This window comes from Haliotis rubra, unplaced genomic scaffold, assembly GCF_003918875.1.
Source record: "Haliotis rubra isolate DU_JTF1 unplaced genomic scaffold, ASM391887v1 Scf953, whole genome shotgun sequence".
Classification (NCBI taxonomy): domain Eukaryota; kingdom Metazoa; phylum Mollusca; class Gastropoda; order Lepetellida; family Haliotidae; genus Haliotis; species Haliotis rubra.
In genome coordinates, this window is record NW_025767694.1 from 258,392 (window position 1) to 279,295 (window position 20,904).

Here is a 20,904-nt window from a genome sequence, read left to right on the forward strand (position 1 = left end):
AAATCGCCTGACTGCCGATCCCTCGTCTTAACTTGACAGGGGAGGTCTCTAATGAAGAAAGGCAGTCTAATCATGAATGTTCAGGTTAACTGGACTGTAATGAGGCTTGCTCGTTCACTGATATATAGTTGTCACTTGTGGCGTAAGTCTTGAACTGTGAATTGAGATCGACCTCTGTGTAGGTCGTTGTCCCTCATGGTCCAATCAGAACAAGGCATTTTGATTCTGTATAATACCAGCTGTGATGTCACCCGGTGTAGCGGGGAAAAACCCACCTTGAATAAATTCTTGTCGTCGTTGATATTAGCATAAGCGTCGGTCTTCACCGTAGCTTCGAAGTTATCCGGTGACCCGTGTTCGAGGGTTAATGGTATCATGCGAAAACCTCCGGTTGTGAAATATCTGGCTCTGTAATTTTATGCTGGGTAGGTTATTTTCCTGGTTGTCGTGAAAGTAATTTCAGTTTTGAATATAATTCCGACTTCCTTATATATAAGGGTATAAACAACTTGCAAGTTGTGAGCTTGTAGACTGTATACATGAATGTATCGTCATAATTGTAGAATTAGCGTTGAACTTGTTGTACATATTTCTTCTCAGAAACTTTTGCGATTAAGAGTTATACTCGCTGTAACAAGGCTGCTGTTCAATTTCGATATTGAATTGTCTGCAGATATGCGTAATGGTCACGCATGTAGATAATCGTATCGTCGTCGGGATTGTATATTAGCAATTTATCACGGAATAGTTGATTTCTGTGAAGATCTATGAAATGTGGTTGACTAATAATACAGCGGCGTTCTGTGTTGTAAATAGCCTGAGCAATTATCTTAGCAGAGGCTTATAGGCGGCATCTGGCATACAGTTGATAATCAACTTATGCGGCGTCTTGAAACGGACTGACGAGTAGCTATATATGGCCAGTGGCTAGTATATGGAAACCTTGGAGGAGACTTCCTCGGTGAGCGCCGGAGACTTAGCGAAGTTCTCGAAGTATCCCTTCTAGATCTTCTGGGTGAAGTAGACTTGGAGCCACTTAGCCTTAGCGACCATCGCGAAGGTGTCGAGAATCAAAACCCGATTAGTATATATATATATATATAAATATATATATGGCGCTTGCTTGCCGTGAACAGCCTCTGTGTTTAACAGGATGTGGGATCGGTGGCGCTTGCCTAAATAGGGCCGCATGGATCATCTTATCATATTCAGAAGTAGGTATTCACGAAGTCTGGTGATAAGTGTCTAATTGATCGTTCTAGATCTATTTAGGCCAGCGAACATCACGTCTCGTCATGGATTCAACAGAACCAATATCGATTGTAGTTCTTATATACTTGATATCGATGATCAACTTGTCTATGGGTTGATCTTTCGGAGACTTGTGAGAGCGTTGATAGTTTTGTGAAGCTCTTGTATAGTCCCTCGATGTCCTTCTAGATGATGATGATCTGGATTCAGGTGTCCTGGGCATGCCTTCGCGAAGCTTCCTCTGCGTCGGTCGGAGGCAGCGATATGACCCAGCCAGCGAAGGCTTCCGTGATGTCTGATGGTCGAGTCCACATCTAGGGATGAAACGCATAAGGTGATGATCTATCCTGCCTTCGCGAAGTCCTTGGCGAAGGCTGTACTATCTAGGTTCTTTCGCCCAGCGAAGGCTGTACATCTAGGTCCTTTCCGCCCGAAGGCCTTAGCGAAGGCTGTACATCTAGGTCGCCGTCAAGGTGGTCCGTGACTTCGCCAGCGAAGGTGACATCGTCCTGGCTGCTACGTTGGACGGGGGTGCCTCTGGGGTGCTGTCACGTTGGAGCCTTCAGCGAAAAACTTCGGACCCTGCTACCGCAGATATAGTGGTCCTCCATGATGTTCATAATTTGTCGCATCATGTCTTCTGGGATGGTCTGCGGCGAAGTGCGTCGGTGCTTTATCTGCGGTGTTAATGGAGGGTCCACGGAAAATCGTCCGACATCAGTGTAGAGGCATCAGGCTGCATGGTGATCTCTGCTGATGTCGTTGTAGCTAATCACCGGTCGTTTCTTGTGGCGTGCGCGTCGGGGATGATGATCAGCTGATCATCGTAGAGGTCCAGGTCATCGGCTGGAACAATCTCGGTTGAGAAAGTCCTAGTAGACCGTTGATTTTCCCTCAGAGGTCGGCGCTGCCCTGGGTGTCGCGGCGTCTGCGTTGAGTGTTAGTAATGATGGGACCCTCAGGGCCGATCGCCAGCATATCTCGCGTTGGTACATCAGGCTGCATGCTGATCTGAGCCGACATCGGTCAATCTTTGATGTACATCTGGTATGATGACGGCTGATCATCAAACAGGCCCAAACTGCGATGGGAGCGGTCTCGGCTGTTGAGATGTGGTAGAAAAACCCTCTAGTCTTCTGCTGCGGCGATGGGATGTCTGGGGAAGCAGGATGCTTCTTGGAGATGGCGGACTACGTCCACACCTCTCCACCACTCTAGCGGAACACCACCACACGGGAGAGTCGACCAACAGCAGTAGACTGGCGAGGGTTCCGGTGTATCAGTCATACTAGAGTCTGCATCACAGCGACCTATCTGCTGTATGCGTGCCAAGCGCCAAAGTAAATATTAATAAAAGGTAGAATTGGATAAATTAGTACGCAACTGCAATGTGAATATAATAAACATGGCCGTTACATCATATTAAAGGCGGATCAGCAGCAGCATAAAAGCGTAATCTGCAATAGTACAGAATTTTCATCAAGCGTAATCCACTGAAACAAACCACGGCGTCCATTGAATAAACTGTAGAAAAGCGACTAAATATCAATATATAATCGTTGAAGGATACTAGCTAAACCTCTATAGATGTCTATCACGAGGTAACTAACTAAATATATTTCAAAGGATATAGTGTGTCGGGAGACACAGAGCTCTCACGTCCAGCTCACTGGGCGAAGAAGAAGAGAGTGAGGCACATGGGTAGAGGTGAAGCCCTCGTTCAGCTTGTGAAAGGAGGTAACTTCGTGGTGAATACTAATTAGTGATTTTAAATTGAAGGGAGCTTCAATTAGGGAGATACACTAGTGTTCCACTATGTTAAATTGCTTCAAGAAGAAGAAGACGAGCGATGCCCGACATCAAAAGAGCATGAGTCAGGATAAGGAAAAATACCATACAAATAAGTTTACTTTACGTGAAACAAGTCGTGTCACGTGGCCCAACTTTATCGCTCGATAACAAAGTACCTGTAAGTACATGGCTGTGATCAAAATATCTGATTAAATTTAATGTATTGTTTATACTATGAAATATATTTTACAAAAGACAAACAACAAAGTTTTATATTTTATGTTTTATTTGTCCCACGATGTCATTTACCTTTGGAAACGTTGTCAGTACGTATATGCTTCCTGCTTCCGGTGTAAACATTGCCAGTTGAGTTCGCAGGGCTGGCAGATTCACACACCTGACCTCGGGAATTTTTTGGGTAGATTAATGAACTCAAGTATAAGTCGGGTCTGATTTTTTACCTACATTTTCTGGTATCAAATTTCCGACTTATAGTCGGTCATATATCTGGTATTGGTGGCAACTTCAATTTAGTAATTGACCCTTATAAAGTTACAAATAATTATAAAAATATTAATCAATCTTCTTGCCAGGGATCAGGTCTTAGAAATGCTGGGCAAATTAAATTTGATAGATATTTGGCGTGACCACAATCCTGACTTATGCAAGTATACTTGGAGGAGAAAATATCCTTTGAAGCAAGCACAACTAGATTATATTTTGTTGTTTCTGAAGATTTGTATTGTCATGTTACCAGTGCTAACATTATACAAGGCTACAGATCAGATCATTCCATGGTTACTCTACATATAGATCTTACATATCAGGATAAAAAAGGTACATACTGGAAATTTAATAACTCATTGCTTAGAGACTGTTAATTAATGAAATAAAACAAGCTATTTCTGAAGTCACTAAACAGTATTCAAAACCTACCAGTATCAATGACTCTGACGCTTTATCTCCAGCCTCAGCTGATTTTACTGTAAGTGATCAACTTTTCTTTGAAACTTTATTAATGGAGATAAGAGGGAAAACTATTTCTTATTCATCTTTAAAAAATAAAGAATGCAAGAAAAATGAGAATGATTTATTGAGTGAGATTAATAGACCAGAAAGCAACATAACAAAAGAAAATGTTGAAGCATTGGAACAAAAAAGACAGGAATTGCAAGACTAAAGGAAAATAAAATTGGAAGGGCTACTGGTCAGGTCTGGGGCTCGATGGATCAATAAAGGTGAAAAAGTTACAGAGTATTTTTGTAATCTTGAGAACAGAAATTTTGTCAGTAAACACATGAACTAAAATGCCATAGAAATGGTTGGGAGGGTATTTCAGTATCTGCATTTAGTGAGTGTTTAGGTGTTTGACCTTGATCAGTATCACGGTATACAGTCAGACCGCGTCAATCCGGTCCTCGTTAATCCGAATCCACCGACTTCCGAACGCTACTCACTGGGCACCAAATCATCTCCCTATATATTGTATATAATTGACACCTCGTTAATCCGATGATTCAGTTTCCGCCTCCGAACGCTGGTTAGTCGGAACGGATTGGACTAATTACGTTGTAAACAGCTGCGTTAATCCGAACGATTGAAGTTGACCGCGCTGCTGACTGGCCCACCCAAAGTGACACGTTGTTTGTTTAGCGGCTTAGCGACTCGGACGCATGCCGGCAGCGGGTCCACAATAACATTGTCAAAGAGCAAAGTAACGATGTTTCGAGGAATTCATTAAACATATTGAATAAACTAATGAATACAATCAACAAAATATATACATGAAGCATTTTTGTCACAGGTCATAACCTAGCACGATACGTCCAATAAGTTCCATAATTTACGTATAGGTAGCGATTTCTTGCTTAATATGTTCAAAATAGCATTATTTTACCCAAAACTTTCGTCTAAATCTAAAAGTTTTCATTTACGAGGACGGTATCCATTTCCGTAATATGATTGGCTGCCTTAGGTCACGTGTCTGATTTTGACCAATCACGACCCTGATAGCAGACTGTAGTGAAAAAGCGTCATTAGAAACCAATTTGTATCCAATAAAATCGCTTCTTACAACTGTGAAAATACTCTCGGCAAGGGTTCAGTGATGTTGTTGATGTTCAGAGCTTTCGAACAATACCCGACATCAAACGATTCGCCTCCCATGTTATTCATGCGATGCTTCGAAAGCGCGCAGGTATTTTCCGTTGTTATGTCATGTTACCGAGCGGAAAGCCACAGATATCGGGAAATAGGCGACCGTACATATTATTTAAGAAATCTTTTTATAATAATTTTCTGATGACGTAAAAATGAAAATATAAAAGAAAAAGGCACGGGCATGTTATGACATGTCACAAATGGAAAAAAATCGCCATAGTTTTTGCTTCTTTCGTGGTTTATCTGGACGTTATAAATGTAAGCTTGCATTTTCATTCAAAAATAATTTTATTTCAGTTGTAGTTGTATTAAGGGGAAGTAACTCGGTGCATATACTGTGGTTTCAGCAGTACGAACGTTTCACTATCCGAACGTTTTTTTTAAAAAACCAAAGTGTTGGTATTAACGAGGTCTGACTGTAGATGTAAAGCACTTCTGAAACCACAAAGGTCATGTAACACGGTTACATTTGACCACTTTCTAAAATGGCATTGTGTAATTCACACAAAGGTCATGCTTACCTTTATCCAAAATTGTCTTGTTGTCAGGTAATATGGGCAGAAGTGAACTGTTCAGGATCTTTTCAAGAGGCTGGGCAAAGTCATTTGGATTACACTCCTTGCGCTTGGTGGTGACTTTGCCAGTTTCACATGTGTTATTGGCTTGGCTTGTACTCGTTTCCATCCTTGGGTCAGTCAGCCGGCCACCAGTGGGACCCCTGGGCTTGATGCTTGGATGGAGTACATTTGACAGACCAGTAAATATATTTGCCACATGTTTATCCCCTACATTCTCTTTGCCAGTCTTGGCACAGGCTGAGATGACAGTCTTTAATGGAGCACTATACACACTGTCTCTGCTACTGCCCTCCTTGTTTGAACATGTGGATTTGTGTCGATGTTTTTGTTTAATACTTTCAGGGTCAAGCTTAAACTTTTTTTCTGGGACTTTGTGTCCTTCTAATATAAAATCTACCTGCACTTTAGATTTCTTACAAGTTTTTAATTCAGAAGTCTGTGTCACTGTTTTCTTGACATCAGTTACAGTTTTCAAGGTGTCTTCTACTCTAACTGTCTTTTCTCTATGAATTGATGATTCCTTTTCTGTGGATGTTTTCTCAGTTGCTGTTTGAAAAATGTCATTCTGATTTTCACAATTTGATCCCTGAAAATAAACAAAGATTTGTACATGGTATATGAAAACATCCTACAAAACAAGAGTCTGGAAAAAGATCAATGCAGTAACCAGTTTTGTCCACATTTTACACACCACAAAACACATTGCATACCTGGTACTTGTTGCACATGAAATATGCCAACTACAACCTCACACCAGATGAAAGAGTGACTATGTGTTTCTGATGTATGCTTTGTGAGTTTTGTATTGTCCTGGGGGCATCAAGTCAAGAATACCAACATGTTTCAATCGTAGTCTCTGTATAATTATTATTAGGGACAGCGGAATCTGTCCAGACTGACCTTTAATCCAGACCTCTGTCAATTCAGTGGAATATATTACAACCAGACCCTGACTAATCAATATCTGTATCAATACAGCGGAATGTATTACAACCAGACTCTGACTAATCAATATCTCTATCAATACAGCGGAATGTATTAAAACCAGACTGGGACTAATCAATATCTCTATCAATACAGCAGAACATATCAAAACCAGACTGACTAATCAATATCCCTATCAATACAGCGGAATGTATTACAACCAGACCCTGACTAATCAATATCTCTATCAATACAGCGCAATGTATTACAACCAGACCCTGACTAATCAATATCTCTATCAATACAGTGGAATGTATTACAACCAGACTCTCACTAATCAATATCCCTATCAATACAGTGGAATGTATTACAACCATACACTGTATATCAATATCTATATCAATACAGTGGAATGTATTACAACCAGACTCTGACTAATCAATATCCCTATCAATACAGTGGAATGTATTACAACCATACACTGTATACCAATATCTATATCAATACAGTGGAATGTATTACAACCAGACTCTGACTAATCAATATCTCTATCAATCCAGTGGGATGTATTACAACGGACCCTGACTAATCAATATCTCTATCAATACAGCACAATGTATTACAACCAGACCCTGACTAATCAATATCTCTATCAATACAGCGGAATGTGCTACAACTAATCAATATCTCTATCAATACAACAGAATGTATTACAACCAGACCCTGACTAATCAATATCTCTATCAATACAGTGGAATGTATTGGAACAAGACCCCGACAAATCAATATCTCTATCAATACAGTGGAATGTATTACAACCAGACCCTGACTAATCAATATCTCTATCAATACAGTGGAATGTATTGGAACAAGACCCCGACTAATCAATATCTCTATCAATACAGCAGAATTTATTACAACCAGACCCTGACTAATCACTATCCCTATCAATACAGCGGAATGTATCAAAACAAGACCCTGACTAATCAATATCTCTATCAATACAGTGGAATGTATTGGAACCAGACCCTGACTAATCAATATCTCTATCAATACAGTGGAATGGATTGGAACCAGACCCCGACTAATCAATATCTCTATCAATACAGCACAATGTATTACAAGCAGACCCTGACTAATCAATATCTCTATCAATACAGCGGAATGTGTTACAACTAATCAATATCTCTATCAATACAACAGAATGTCTTACAACCAGACCCTGACTAATCAATATCTCTATCAATACAGTGGAATGTATTGGAACAAGACCCCGACTAATCAATATCTCTATCAATACAGTGGAATGTATTACAACCAGACCCTGACTAATCAATATCTCTATCAATACAGTGGAATGTATTGGAACAAGACCCCGACTAATCAATATCTCTATCAATACAGCAGAATTTATTACAACCAGACCCTGACTAATCACTATCCCTATCAATGACTAATCACTATCCCTATCAATACAGCGGAATGTATCAAAACAAGACCCTGACTAATCAATATCTCTATCAATACAGTGAAATCTATTGGAACCAGACCCTGACTAATCAATATCTCTATCAATACAGTGGAATGTATTGGAACCAGACCCCGACTAATCAATATCTCTATCAATACAGCAGAATTTTTTACAACCAGACCCTGACTAATCAATATCTCTATCAATACAGCACAATGTATTACAACCAGACCCTGACTCATCAATATCTCTATCAATACAGCGGAATGTGTTACAACTAATCAATATCTCCATCAATACAACAGAATGTATTACAACCAGACCCTGACTAATCAATATCTCTATCAATACAGTGGAAAGTATTGGAACAAGACCCCGACTAATCAATATCTCTATCAATACAGTGGAATGTATTACAACCAGACCCTGACTAATCAATATCTCTATCAATACAGTGGAATGTATTGGAACAAGACCCCGACTAATCAATATCTCTATCAATACAGCAGAATTTATTACAACCAGACCCGGACTAATCACTATCCCTATCAATACAGCTGAATGTATCAAAACAAGACCCTGACTAATCAATATCTCTATCAATACAGAGGAATGTATCAAAAGAAGACCCTGACTAATCAATATCTCTATCAATACAGTGGAATGTACTACAACCAGACCCTGACTAATCAATATCTCTATCAATACAGTGGAATGTATTGGAACAAGACCCCGACTAATCAATATCTCTATCAATACAGCAGAATTTATTACAACCAGACCCTGACTAATCACTATCCCTATCAATACAGCGGAATGTATCAAAACAAGACCCTGACTAATCAATATCTCTATCAATACAGTGGAATGTACTACAACCAGACCCTGACTAATCAATATCTCTATCAATACAGTAGAATGTGTTACAACTAATCAATATCTCTATCAATACAGTGGAATGTATTGGAACCAGACCCCGACTAATCAATATCTCTATCAATACAGCAGAATTTATTACAACCAGACCCTGACTAATCAATATCTCTATCAATACAGTGGAATGTACTACAACCAGACCCTGACTAATCAATATCTCTATCAATACAGTGGAATGTATTGGAACAAGACCCCGACTAATCAATATCTCTATCAATACAGCAGAATTTATTACAACCAGACCCTGACTAATCACTATCCCTATCAATACAGCGGAATGTATCAAAACAAGACCCTGACTAATCAATATCTCTATCAATACAGAGGAATGTATCAAAAGAAGACCCTGACTAATCAATATCCCTATCAATACAGTGGAATGTATTGGAACCAGACCCCGACTAATCAATATCTCTATCAATACAGAGGAATTTATTACAACCAGACCCTGACTAATCAATATCCCTATCAATACAGCGGAATGTATTACAACCAGACTCAGACTAATCAATATCTCTATCAATACAGTGGAATGTATCAAAACAAGACCCTGACTAATCAATATCTCTATCAATACAGTGGAATGTATTGGAACTAGACCCCGACTAATCAATATCTCTATCAATACAGCAGAATTTATTACAACCAGACCCTGACTAATCAATATCTCTATCAATACAGTGGAATGTACTACAACCAGACCCTGACTAATCAATATCTCTATCAATACAGTGGAATGTATTGGAACAAGACCCCGACTAATCAATATCTCTATCAATACAGCAGAATTTATTACAACCAGACTCTGACTAATCAATATCTCTATCAATACAGTGGAATGTATTACAACCATACACTGTATATCAATATCTCTATCCATACAGTGCAATTTATTACAACCAGACTCTGACTAATCAATATCTCTATCAATACAGCGGAATGTATTACAACCAGATTCTGACTTATCAATATCACTATCAATACAGTGGAATGTATTACAACCAGACTCTGACTAATCAATATCTCTATCAATACAGTGGAATGTATTACAACCAGACCCTGACTAATCAATATCTCTATCAATACAGTGGAATGTATTACAACCATACACTGTATATCAATATCTCTATCAATACAGTGGAATGTTTTACAACCAGACTCTGACTTATCAATATCTCTATCAATACAGCGGAATGTATTACATCCAGACCCTGACTCATCAATATCTCTATCAATCCAGCGGAATGTATTACAAGAGACCCTGACTAATCAATATCTCTATCAATACAGCACAATGTATTACAACCAGACTCTGAGTAATCAATATCTCTATCAGTACAGTGGAATGTATTATTAGTAGACCTATCATTGTACATGATAATTCTGGATTTAACCTTTATGTTTCTTTCACTCTTGCTTGTTCATGTGTGCTAGAACATATATCACCAATGCAATACCCTTTGATGATTCCAAGCAAATAAGCACATAAAAAAGTTACATGAATGAAAATGCAATTGCACATATTTGAAGGTAAGTGTCTCAGAAAACAATTCAGTATTCTTAGAAATATCAACAATGATAAATATGGACTGAAAATTCGTACAAATTCTCTACCCTTATCACAATATTAATATACAATGTACCATATTAATATATATCCTCATTATACCATCTCTGGAAACACCATGCTCTACATCAGCCAAAATCTGGCCATTCAGATGTTCATTTTGATAGAGGGTATCACTGTAAAGAAGTGTTAATTGAGCCATAAGTATATGGTTGCAGAGAGAAAGAGCTCTACTGGTAATACACTGAAGAGAAGAGTCTTTGGCGACAATGAAGCAGGCCCATCACAGGCAGACAGTTGGGTGAAACCAAGGCCCAAAAGCTTTTGAAATACTAACTACATGAATTAATACACCAAATAAGTACAACATATACTAGTTGTCTTTAGTTGCTGATGGAAAATACGTTAGATACTTCAGACTACAAACTGAAATACCAGTGGGATGGGAATGATATTACATGACACTAGCCTGACATCACAGAGATCAATATTGTAGGCAATTATCCAGAGTATGATGATGTGCAATCACTTAATCTGATAAAACTATCATTGATTACCTCTTACAACCATTCTTACCTGGAATCTTCACAAAGTCTTACTGCTTGACTGCATCTCATTGTTAGCATAGTTAGTGTTATCAAAAGACTCACTTACTATGCCTGAGTAATTAAAGCATACATTTGAAGTTTGCTAAGGGTCAGGTTTTGAAGATCTAAAACAATCATCCAACAAATAATGATTACAAAAACCCTGTTCACAATGTAACCACTTTAGGACTTCAATTTCATGATGACTAGACACATGCATGGAGTTGTGGGCATGGTGTATGAGGTGCTTGGAAACCTGTGTTTGGATGTATTGTGACGGAATTGTTACACATCATCCTAAGTGAGAACAACATATTCTCCTGATGATTGCAACTACTGAATGCATTCATGTAATTTACAAATTAAACTATGACCTTCAGTGGGACAGAGGCGTTAATATGCCACACGTACTATAAATGGTTCTGAAAAATACTGAACACGAATAATTCATCATGTACATGGATTTTCCTATCAAGCTGACTTGTGAATTAATTTATCATATTTATATGACTGAGAAGCAGAAATTGAGACAATGAAGCACTAAAGCTGAAATCTAAGTTTGATAATAATTTACTTTGACTGGAAAACTTTTAAAATATGAATTAACTCTTTACAACAGTTTACAGTGTTCATACCATGAATCAGCTAAGACGAAATTCTGACATTATCAACAGTGATTATAATTCTTTAAACAGTACCTCTAACACTAGTCTCTCGTACAGACCCTGAAGCAAATATATCCAAGAAAGCCCACACAAGTCTAGAAAATGTGGCAAGTCTAGATTTCCTCAGCTTCTGAAAATGAAGAAAGTCTCAGGGCTCCTTTTCATTATATATTTTTTTTTACTATGAACTTTTTCCAGTAAAATATGTTCATTTCAGAGACTAGTTGTTAGTCTACTCTAACACTTGAGCACCTTTTTCCTGAAACTTTTTTCTGAATACACAGGTTGAATATAATTTTTGAAGTCCAAGGTTTTGTGTTGTCTTTCTTCCTAGTGGTCTTCCAAGAGCTATCAGTGAGAGATGTAAAAAATTCTAATGAATATGTCCCTCAAACACTTGATTGCTGAATCCTACAAGAAACATGATGGGCCCAGAGTACCCCCAATCTAAGTTATTAAGACATCCATGAAACACAAAAAGTCTAAATGTTTACTGATAAGACAATTAGACCTACATTCATTTGTTGTGACAACACTAGTGAAAACTTCTTGTTGCTGTCCTTATTATGATAGTAGATCATCATATCATTTCCAACATCATTTCTGATGACGTCATGATGATGTCACTTCCATATTTTATGAAGGTTTGGCCAGGGGAAAAGTTTGGCCTTTTACACCGGGTCCTTCACAATATGAATCCCTTGTTTTGTTAGGACAAATGCCAATGCATGTGTGAAAGATTTAGGTCCTTTCTAAGATGAGTAGAAATTCTGCTAAAATTGGCACTGTTATACAGACATTGACTCAACTGCTGTAATTGGTTCCACTTAAGTCATAAGTCCACTTAGCAGATGTTGAAGCTTGACTGACTGTTTAACAGGTGAGGAAACATCTTGTTGAAAGCCAGATACCACAAGAGGTCACTGGATAGTTTCCATACGTGTAAGTGGAGCTGTTAAAGAATGCCGTGGAATCTGTCGCTTGTCTGAGTAGAGTTGACTATAGGGGCAGACAAAGAGGTTGATCCACTAGTGGGGAGAGGCTATCTGAAGGTGTCAGCCATGTTGGTGCCCCAGGACATAGGGTTATCTCATGATTCCTCATCTTCTAGGTGTGAATGAGTGAGTTTAGTTTTACGTTGCTTGTAGCTATATTCCAGCTATATCATGGGTGTGCCACACACTGTCTCCATCTGGGGAATTGAACCTGGGTCTTCGGCGCGACGAGCGGAAGCTGTCACCACTTTGCTGCCCCACTGTCCCTCTTGTCTAGGACATGGGATTAGCAATGTACGTGGAAACGCATATGATGCCTTCCAAAGAAATCATCATGGCGTCCACAGTGTAAGCTAGAGGATCCAGAACTGGGTTGATACAGGTTGATAACTGGTTGTTGAGCAGCATTGAAAACAGACCTATATGAGGTTGCTCCAACTTGTGCTTGAAGACATCCAGATGAAGCATTTATTTTGTCATTTTTCTTTTCCCCTTAAGTATTGTAGTGCCATGAGCGGGTATTAGTACCTGGATGTAGCGCTATTTAAATACCCACATTATTATTATTATTATTATTATTATTATGGGTAGAATCTTTTCCAGACAAAATATACCGTTGCCGAGGATATTGATTATAGTCCTAAGGATAACAAATGTTCCACCATGCTGAGTCCTTGAAAACTATCCCTGTTGGTGTTATGATAGAGTCTATCTGCATCCCTTGATGTTGGTTTATCCAATCTTCTATGTACCTGAGATGCAGACTGTTTCTGGGTTTTAGATCCTGCATTGAGTTGAGTCCTCACAGTTGTGACATCCATTGATGTAGAGCTTGAGGAGATCCCTGACGCACCACTATCTTGGTCCGGACATTGTGATAACAATCTTCTAGGGGATAGACTAAAACTGGACATAATGTAAACTGTCATCTACGTCTGTCATCTATATTTACAATCATCTAAGTATCCTTGAATCTGATAATCTAGTAGATGCAGATAAGCCAGGACTAGTGTTTTAATGACTGTGGCACCCTGAACTGGAAGAGTCTCCCATTTACAGCAAAGCAAAGATATCTCTGAGAGGCTGTATGGATCAGAATGTGTAAGATGTGCGTCATGCCTTAGGTTCTGCATGGACTCATCCGAATCTTAGGAGGTCTCAGGCTTTCCTATTTAAGGATCTTAACATTGATGATCATCCTGTGGTCTGTTGAATCCGTGTTGGAGACCAGGAATACAAGAGAGGAGAATCCTTGTCCAGGATCCGACGAGTCCAACTCAATGAAAATAATGAATGGAGCTGATGTACCGTAAGTAGCTGTTTCTCCTCTTGGGTGCAATTTGTCTAGCAAGGTTAGCTAGTCGAGACTAAGAGCCGAATACTGCCTGCCATGTCCATGCTGTATCCTGCAATCTAGGGCTAACGCTATCTTGGCCCATACAGCCAATGCTGCCAGTGTACTGTAACCCTAACTCCTGATGGGATAACTTGTGCAGCTTTCCCAGCATGTACTGCCAAAGTCAATCCTGTTATCCCTGGGTGGGTGTCCCATGATAGGATCAGCAGGGCTTCCTGCAGTCTATGCGGTCAGCTTCTTAAGTAGAAGGATGGGGTATGTCAAGATCAGACAGGATAGGAGGAACGCCTGGCTCCCCCGAGACTGAAAGATTATCCGGTATGATCTCCGCTTCTGTCTAGTGCAAAATTCCTATGCCATGTTTTTTTCTTGGCCCTTATTGACAACTAACGTATATTTTTAAACCCTTCCGGTGTAGATCTTGCGTGGGCATTAACTTCAGACACATGCAGAACAATTGTTTGTGCCCAAGTGGGCGGAAGAGATGTGTTTAGTGCCCTTTGATTTACCCACGTTTACAAAAGCAAAGAATAGCCAAACCAAACTTTTGAGATTTTCCTGCTTTTCAGATAAGGGAGATAATGTCTGCGGATAGCACTTGAAGGACCACTAGGAAGAAAGAACACAAAACCTTAGACTTAAAAAATTATAGTCAATCATAACCTGTGGATTCAGAGACAAGTTTCAAGAAAATGGCATTCAAGTATTAGAAGGAATGTATTCATGAGAATTATAAACATCTTCCAATCCTGTTTGCTCTCATTAATGCACAAATGTCGAACAGCACTCACCACAACTAACTGTGTATCCTTGACCTCACGTTGTGGACTTAAGAGGTCAATACCATCCATGCCAATGCCTGTATCCTCTGAAACTGCTTCCTGGGAAAGGTCAGGAGACAATGACTGGAATCTTGCTTCCTGGGAGCAGTTGGGAGACTGTGAAATAGATCCGGTAATGTCGGCTGGAGAACTGTATCTGTGGTCACTGAAGTCCCTACTGCTATCATCACTGTAGTCTTCAACACAGCTCAGTACAGGTGGCGATGGTGTGGAGACAGAAAGGACTTGGGCCATGACAACATCAGAACTATCACTGCTGGCTTCACTGAGGTCACTTGTGCAAGATGATGTCCTCCTAACTCCATCAGTGCCATAGGTCTCCTTCAACTCAGCTTGGCTTGTGGTGGTCTTACCACCGGCTGATATGGATCTACCCCTGCTTGATTTGGGTTGTTTGCCCCTTTTTGTCTCGCCATGATTCTGTTTCCTGCTCCCTTCTATCCCATCTCCTGCTGTCATCTCCCTTTTCTCTTTTCCTTTATCTTCAGTAGCACGGCCTTTAAAGTGAGTCTTGAATGACTTAGGTCTTGAAGCTCGGCCTTGGCCCTTCACCTTTGAGTACATATCTGTATTAAATAGGTTGATCCGGCCCTCTTCCAAGTCCTTCCAGAAAGTGTCCTTAAGGGTACATGTTGGCTCTGCATCTATTGCCAGTGGGGGAGGGGAGAAAATGGGCATGACAGGTTCCTCGTTTGGCTGCAATCCATATTCTGAACACTCATCTTCTGTTGAAAAACTGCGTCCTGCCATAAGAGCCTGAAACAACAATAGAAATCTTGTCAGATGAAGCCAAGAAAATACATTGCATCATCATAGAAAAGTACATAAGAACTTGATTTTTAGGTCACTGGTCCTCAAGTATGGCCATAATGAGGGTTGCATGTGGAAACGGAATACACTGTTATTATATTTGTGAATATTTCTTTTATTGTTTTCACAATGTGATCATTGGTTATGGCTTTTATAACAGGTAACAAGAAGACAAAGTCATAAATATCCCCCGCAATGGCAAAATACTCTTCACGAACATGTCTACTAGTTATGGTTATGTCTGTTGGTTGTATTATCTGCATATGGGTTGGAGGCCACACATGCTGAATAAACAAATTGATTTCTTTGAGTGGCATTTTAGAAGTTGGGAAGTACAATATAGAACAAACTTTATGGATAACAACTTCTTTTTATTCGTGAGTGCGACGTTTCGATACAGATTCTTGTACCTTTCAATACTCTCCTTCCACTTTGCTATATACACGCCAAAACATTTGACATCAATTTGTTGTTATAGAACAAACTTTATGGATAACAAAAGTGTTTCGATACAGATTCTTGTACCGTTGTCAAGCATTATGCTTATCAACGGTACAAGAATCTGTATCGAAACGTCGCACTTTCAAATAAAAAGAAGTTGTTATCCATAAAGTTTGTTCTATAAAAACAAATTGATGTCAAATGTTTTGGCGTGTATGTAGCAAAGTGGAAGGAGAGTATTGAAAGGTTTTAAAGTTGTGCTCCAGAAAGGAGCACTACCACTAAATTCAGTCGAAGCAAAACTTGTTGCCATGGAAACTCATAAAATATTTTATTCAGAATTCCAAAACTACCAAAAGGCACGAGTTCACCACCAGACCTATCTATGTGCCACGTTTGCTGAAGAAATATTGAACTGTTTTAAAGTTTTTCTCGGTAAAAGAACCCTACCACCAAATTCAGTCAAAGTCAAACTTGTTGCCATGGAAACACAAAGTTTGGTGACGAAAAAGACATTATGTAACTGGCTCTGTAGAGGGCTGTTATTCAACAATGATACATGCTAGGTACATAATGTAACTGGCTCTGTTGAGGGCTGTTATTCAACAATGATACATGCTAGGTACATAATGTAACTGGCTCTGTTGAGGGCTGTTATTCAACAATGATACATGCTAGGTACATAATGTAACTGGCTCTGTAGAGGGCTGTTATTCAACAATGATACATGCTAGGTACATAATGTAACTGGCTCTGTAGAGGGCTGTTATTCAACAATGATACATGCTTGGTACCTAATGTAACAGGACCAAGACCCAGCAATCCTCCTGCAACACTTCATCCAACAGCAACCCTGGGTCCAGTTCACAATAGAAATTCATCACCTCCGCCATGTTTTCACCAAGTTTAACCACTACCCTCAAATCTAGTCGATAAGATTATCAGCACCAACCTTCACCCAACAAGAAAACCAACCACCAACAAACCTGAACCAGCACCTATTCATATCTCTCTCACCTTCATAAGGAAGACATCCCACCACATCAGTCGTATCCTGTCACAAGCAGGCAGCGAAACCAACCTTACCAGCTCTACATCACTAAAAACACTACTGAAAGCTATTGGAAGGAACACCTCAAAATGACAACATCAACCCAAAGGTGTTGTCTACAAAATCAACTGTGTCTGTGGCGAAGCCTGTGTAGGTGAAACCTCCCGGCCCATAAATATCAGAATCAAAGAACACAAAATCAGACCAAAAATCAGCATTTTCAGAACACATCATCAACTGTTCTAATCACAACATAATTTGGGACAATGTAGAGATATTATCAAAAAACCTCCAGGACTTCACCAAAAGAAAACTTGCAAAAGCAGTTTTAATCTGCAGACACAAGCCCTCAGCCAACAAAGAACAAGTATATCTCATCCCATCTGCATACAGTGAACAGATAAAAACAACACAGCAGAGCACTCCAGCCATCATTGCTAATTAATCTTATCTGCCGTGTACATCTTGATTTCTTTGATTGGAATTCTAGAGTGAGTGAGTTGGTTTTACACCACACTCAGCAATATTCCAGCTATATGGTGCGGTCTGTAAATAATCAAGTCTGGACCAAGTTGATCCAGTGATCAACAGCATGAGTATCAACCTGCGCAATTGGGATACGAGTCTGCCCACCCGATCCCGTTAGTCGCCTCTCACAACAAGCATGGGTTACTGAAGATCAATTCAAACCTGGATCTTCACGGGTGTCATTCTAGAAGCTGAGGAGATGATTGCTTGACAATGACATTAGATTCATCAAAACGTCGCCTATACAGAATAAAGAAGTTGTATATCCATAAAAAATTGTCCTCATTCTTCATATTTTGGTCTACCACATGGACAGTTGGCTTCCTCCTATTGTCACTGCATTATTAATTTATTACCACCATCCATTGTTGTTGTTAATCCCTTTGATGCATACCTACATGTTGTCTTACTTAATCCCTGTTGATGTATACAAGTCCGTTCTGTGTTGTAGTACTTCACTCTTGCTTGACAACGGTATAAGAAATCTATACTGAAATGTCACATCATATACAATAAAGAAGTTGTCATCTATAAAGTATCTTACTTCTTATTACTCACCAACTTCTTAAATGTCAATCAAACAGATGCATGTATATATTTTTGAAAATATACCGATTATTGTGACTAGGCAAAAGGACAGAAGAAAACAATGAATCCTGAAAACAGAAACATCAACATAACATACGTAGTGGGAGACTGGTGCCCCAGTGCTTAGTGAAAGCAATCCCTTCGTTTGAGTCCTACATGAATGTAATTTGTAAACGTGTTGTTATTGTGTGCAGCAAGGTGTCACACAGCTGTGTTCAAACTGCCATCCTGTCCTGGAGCCAGCTGTATCACCTCTCAGAAATTTAACATGACTTGCCACATGAATACACGCAACAGATATGATGTAACATTTCATGAACCATGTTGTCAAGGTAGACCTGGACTGAAAGCTGCCCCCCAGCCACCATTGGTCTTTAAAATGCACTGCTAAGTAGCCCAGTGTTGTGAGGGCACTAATCACTGATTATACCACAAATTGTTCAAAATAAGGGTATGACCATGACTTTCTGGAAAGAGGTCAGGGATTATTTACCCAAAAACAAATCTGTTTCCTAAAATTCTGCAAAAAATTGCCATCAGCCTTTACTCAAAACAATTTAATTGTTTACTGGTCATGCCAGAATTTATGATGAAAGAACAACCTAATTTGGTTAATAAGAATATATTTAGCTGTTTTTTTGGGTGTTCGAATTTTAAAGACAGGTGTGTGTTTATCTGTATATACACTGACATACAATATAGCGCAGTGTTTCCGTTCTCAGGTATATACCAGATTTTGGACGGTAAAAATTGCCTGGGACCGATAAATTTGGAGGCTATCAGTCAACGTGTCCGGTAAAATACCCAAACTATTGTTTGTCCTGGTTAAAATGTTACCGAAATAAAAATAAAATTGCTAAAATAATCCTCTAAGAATAGAATCGGCCAGTTACGTTTTTTGTGTCAGATGAGCTTTCCTTCTAAACTCATTACGCTACGTGCAATGTGATTGGTCAGTCTGACAGTCATTCCGAAATGATGGATGTATTTTGTACCTTGAAACGTCACAATAATTACTGTTGTCACTGGAAATCATGGAAACTAATAATATTGTCTGATTGTTTAAATATAATGTGTTTGTCGAAATGGCAAGCTGAAAGCAGACGACGCTTTCCAATTTTTTCTCTAGGTAAACATAAGGTTTCTGCTTTTGAGGATGACAAAACAAACAACAGTAAGAGGCAAAATAATTATTCAAGTTCAAGCTGCAATCAGTCTAACTAAATTACGGAAATTTAATTGAGACTGGACATCGGAATTTAAATGGCTCCGATACAAGGAGGACAATGGAACTGTTATAATGTACTGTAAAATATGTGAGCTGACTGGCAAATGAAATGGCTTTATCAAAGGTTGTTCAAATATGAAAAAATCTGCTCTGAAAGAACATCGTGAGAGTGCAGCACATCATCATGTGTTGACAATAACTTATCAACAGAATGAGATGAGTGCACATTTGAATGTCGCAAATGAGAAAACTGACGAAAAAGTGACTGCAGTGATGCGAACTGTCTTATTAATGGCTAAAGAAAACTTAGCTTCAGTTAAATTTGCTAGTTTACTGGAATTGCAAAAATGCAACGAATATTGACGTTCAACCGTAGAAGGGGAAGTGTAAAGTCATGCATGTTCGGTAGGAGAAATGGAGGAAGCTTTGTTGTTGAGTACTATTGAACATTTGAAAGAGCGAATATCCTGAGAAGCATGCAGCCTACTCGCTGGTTGATCATGTGACTGTTTTGTCATTCTCGTCTTGGAGCAATTGTCATAATCTGTGAAGTAGGGATGATCAGACGGGAATCCATCGCGTGAGATAGGATAAGTATTATAAATATACAATTTATAGTTAAAATTTTCTAATTTTAAAACTTATCCTATCTCACAGAGTGTACTTATCCCACGGTTGGACGGCGTGTCACAGATTACCCTGTGTCTATGTGGTGGATGACAACCGTAGTGATGAGGCTCAAGGAGGGATGTTATGAGCACAATCTCTGGATAACACTTGACTGCATAACACAATGACTGCATAACTCTTGACTTGTGCAAGGTTACTTGCTCCAAGGAATTACACGGCACAAAGACTCCCAGGGAGTGAGCACTCCAGAGTCAATGCGGTTTTCAAGCGTAACCTTTGTCTTTCTTCTAAAAGACAAAGGGATGGAACTCAGCAAGTAGACCTCGCCTCACCCCGATTTATCAGGTGGCCCCAGTGAATTAAAGTCTTGCGACTACAATCTGGCCAGTCCCTGCTATGAAACCATTCCCCAACAATCATACATTTAGGTCAAAGGAGAAACTTTTTAATGAGAAGCTGACTTTTTAACGTTCAGTTCCAGACAACATCAATGATTGATGTGTC

At 39.3% G+C, this 20,904-nt stretch overlaps 1 protein-coding gene across 1 annotated transcript in view; it reads right to left on the bottom strand.

Annotated features, from left to right (window-relative positions):
• LOC124264980 (M-phase phosphoprotein 8-like) overlaps positions 1-20,904 on the bottom strand; it is an 87,303-nt gene that overhangs the window by 49,400 nt on the left and 16,999 nt on the right. Inside the window, exons 3-4 of the mRNA XM_046699761.1 lie at positions 15,074-15,880; positions 5,724-6,366 (exon numbers count right to left, since the gene is read on the bottom strand). Coding sequence (XP_046555717.1) covers positions 5,724-6,366; positions 15,074-15,880 — 1,450 coding nt within the window. The remainder of the gene's footprint in view (positions 1-5,723; positions 6,367-15,073; positions 15,881-20,904) is intronic.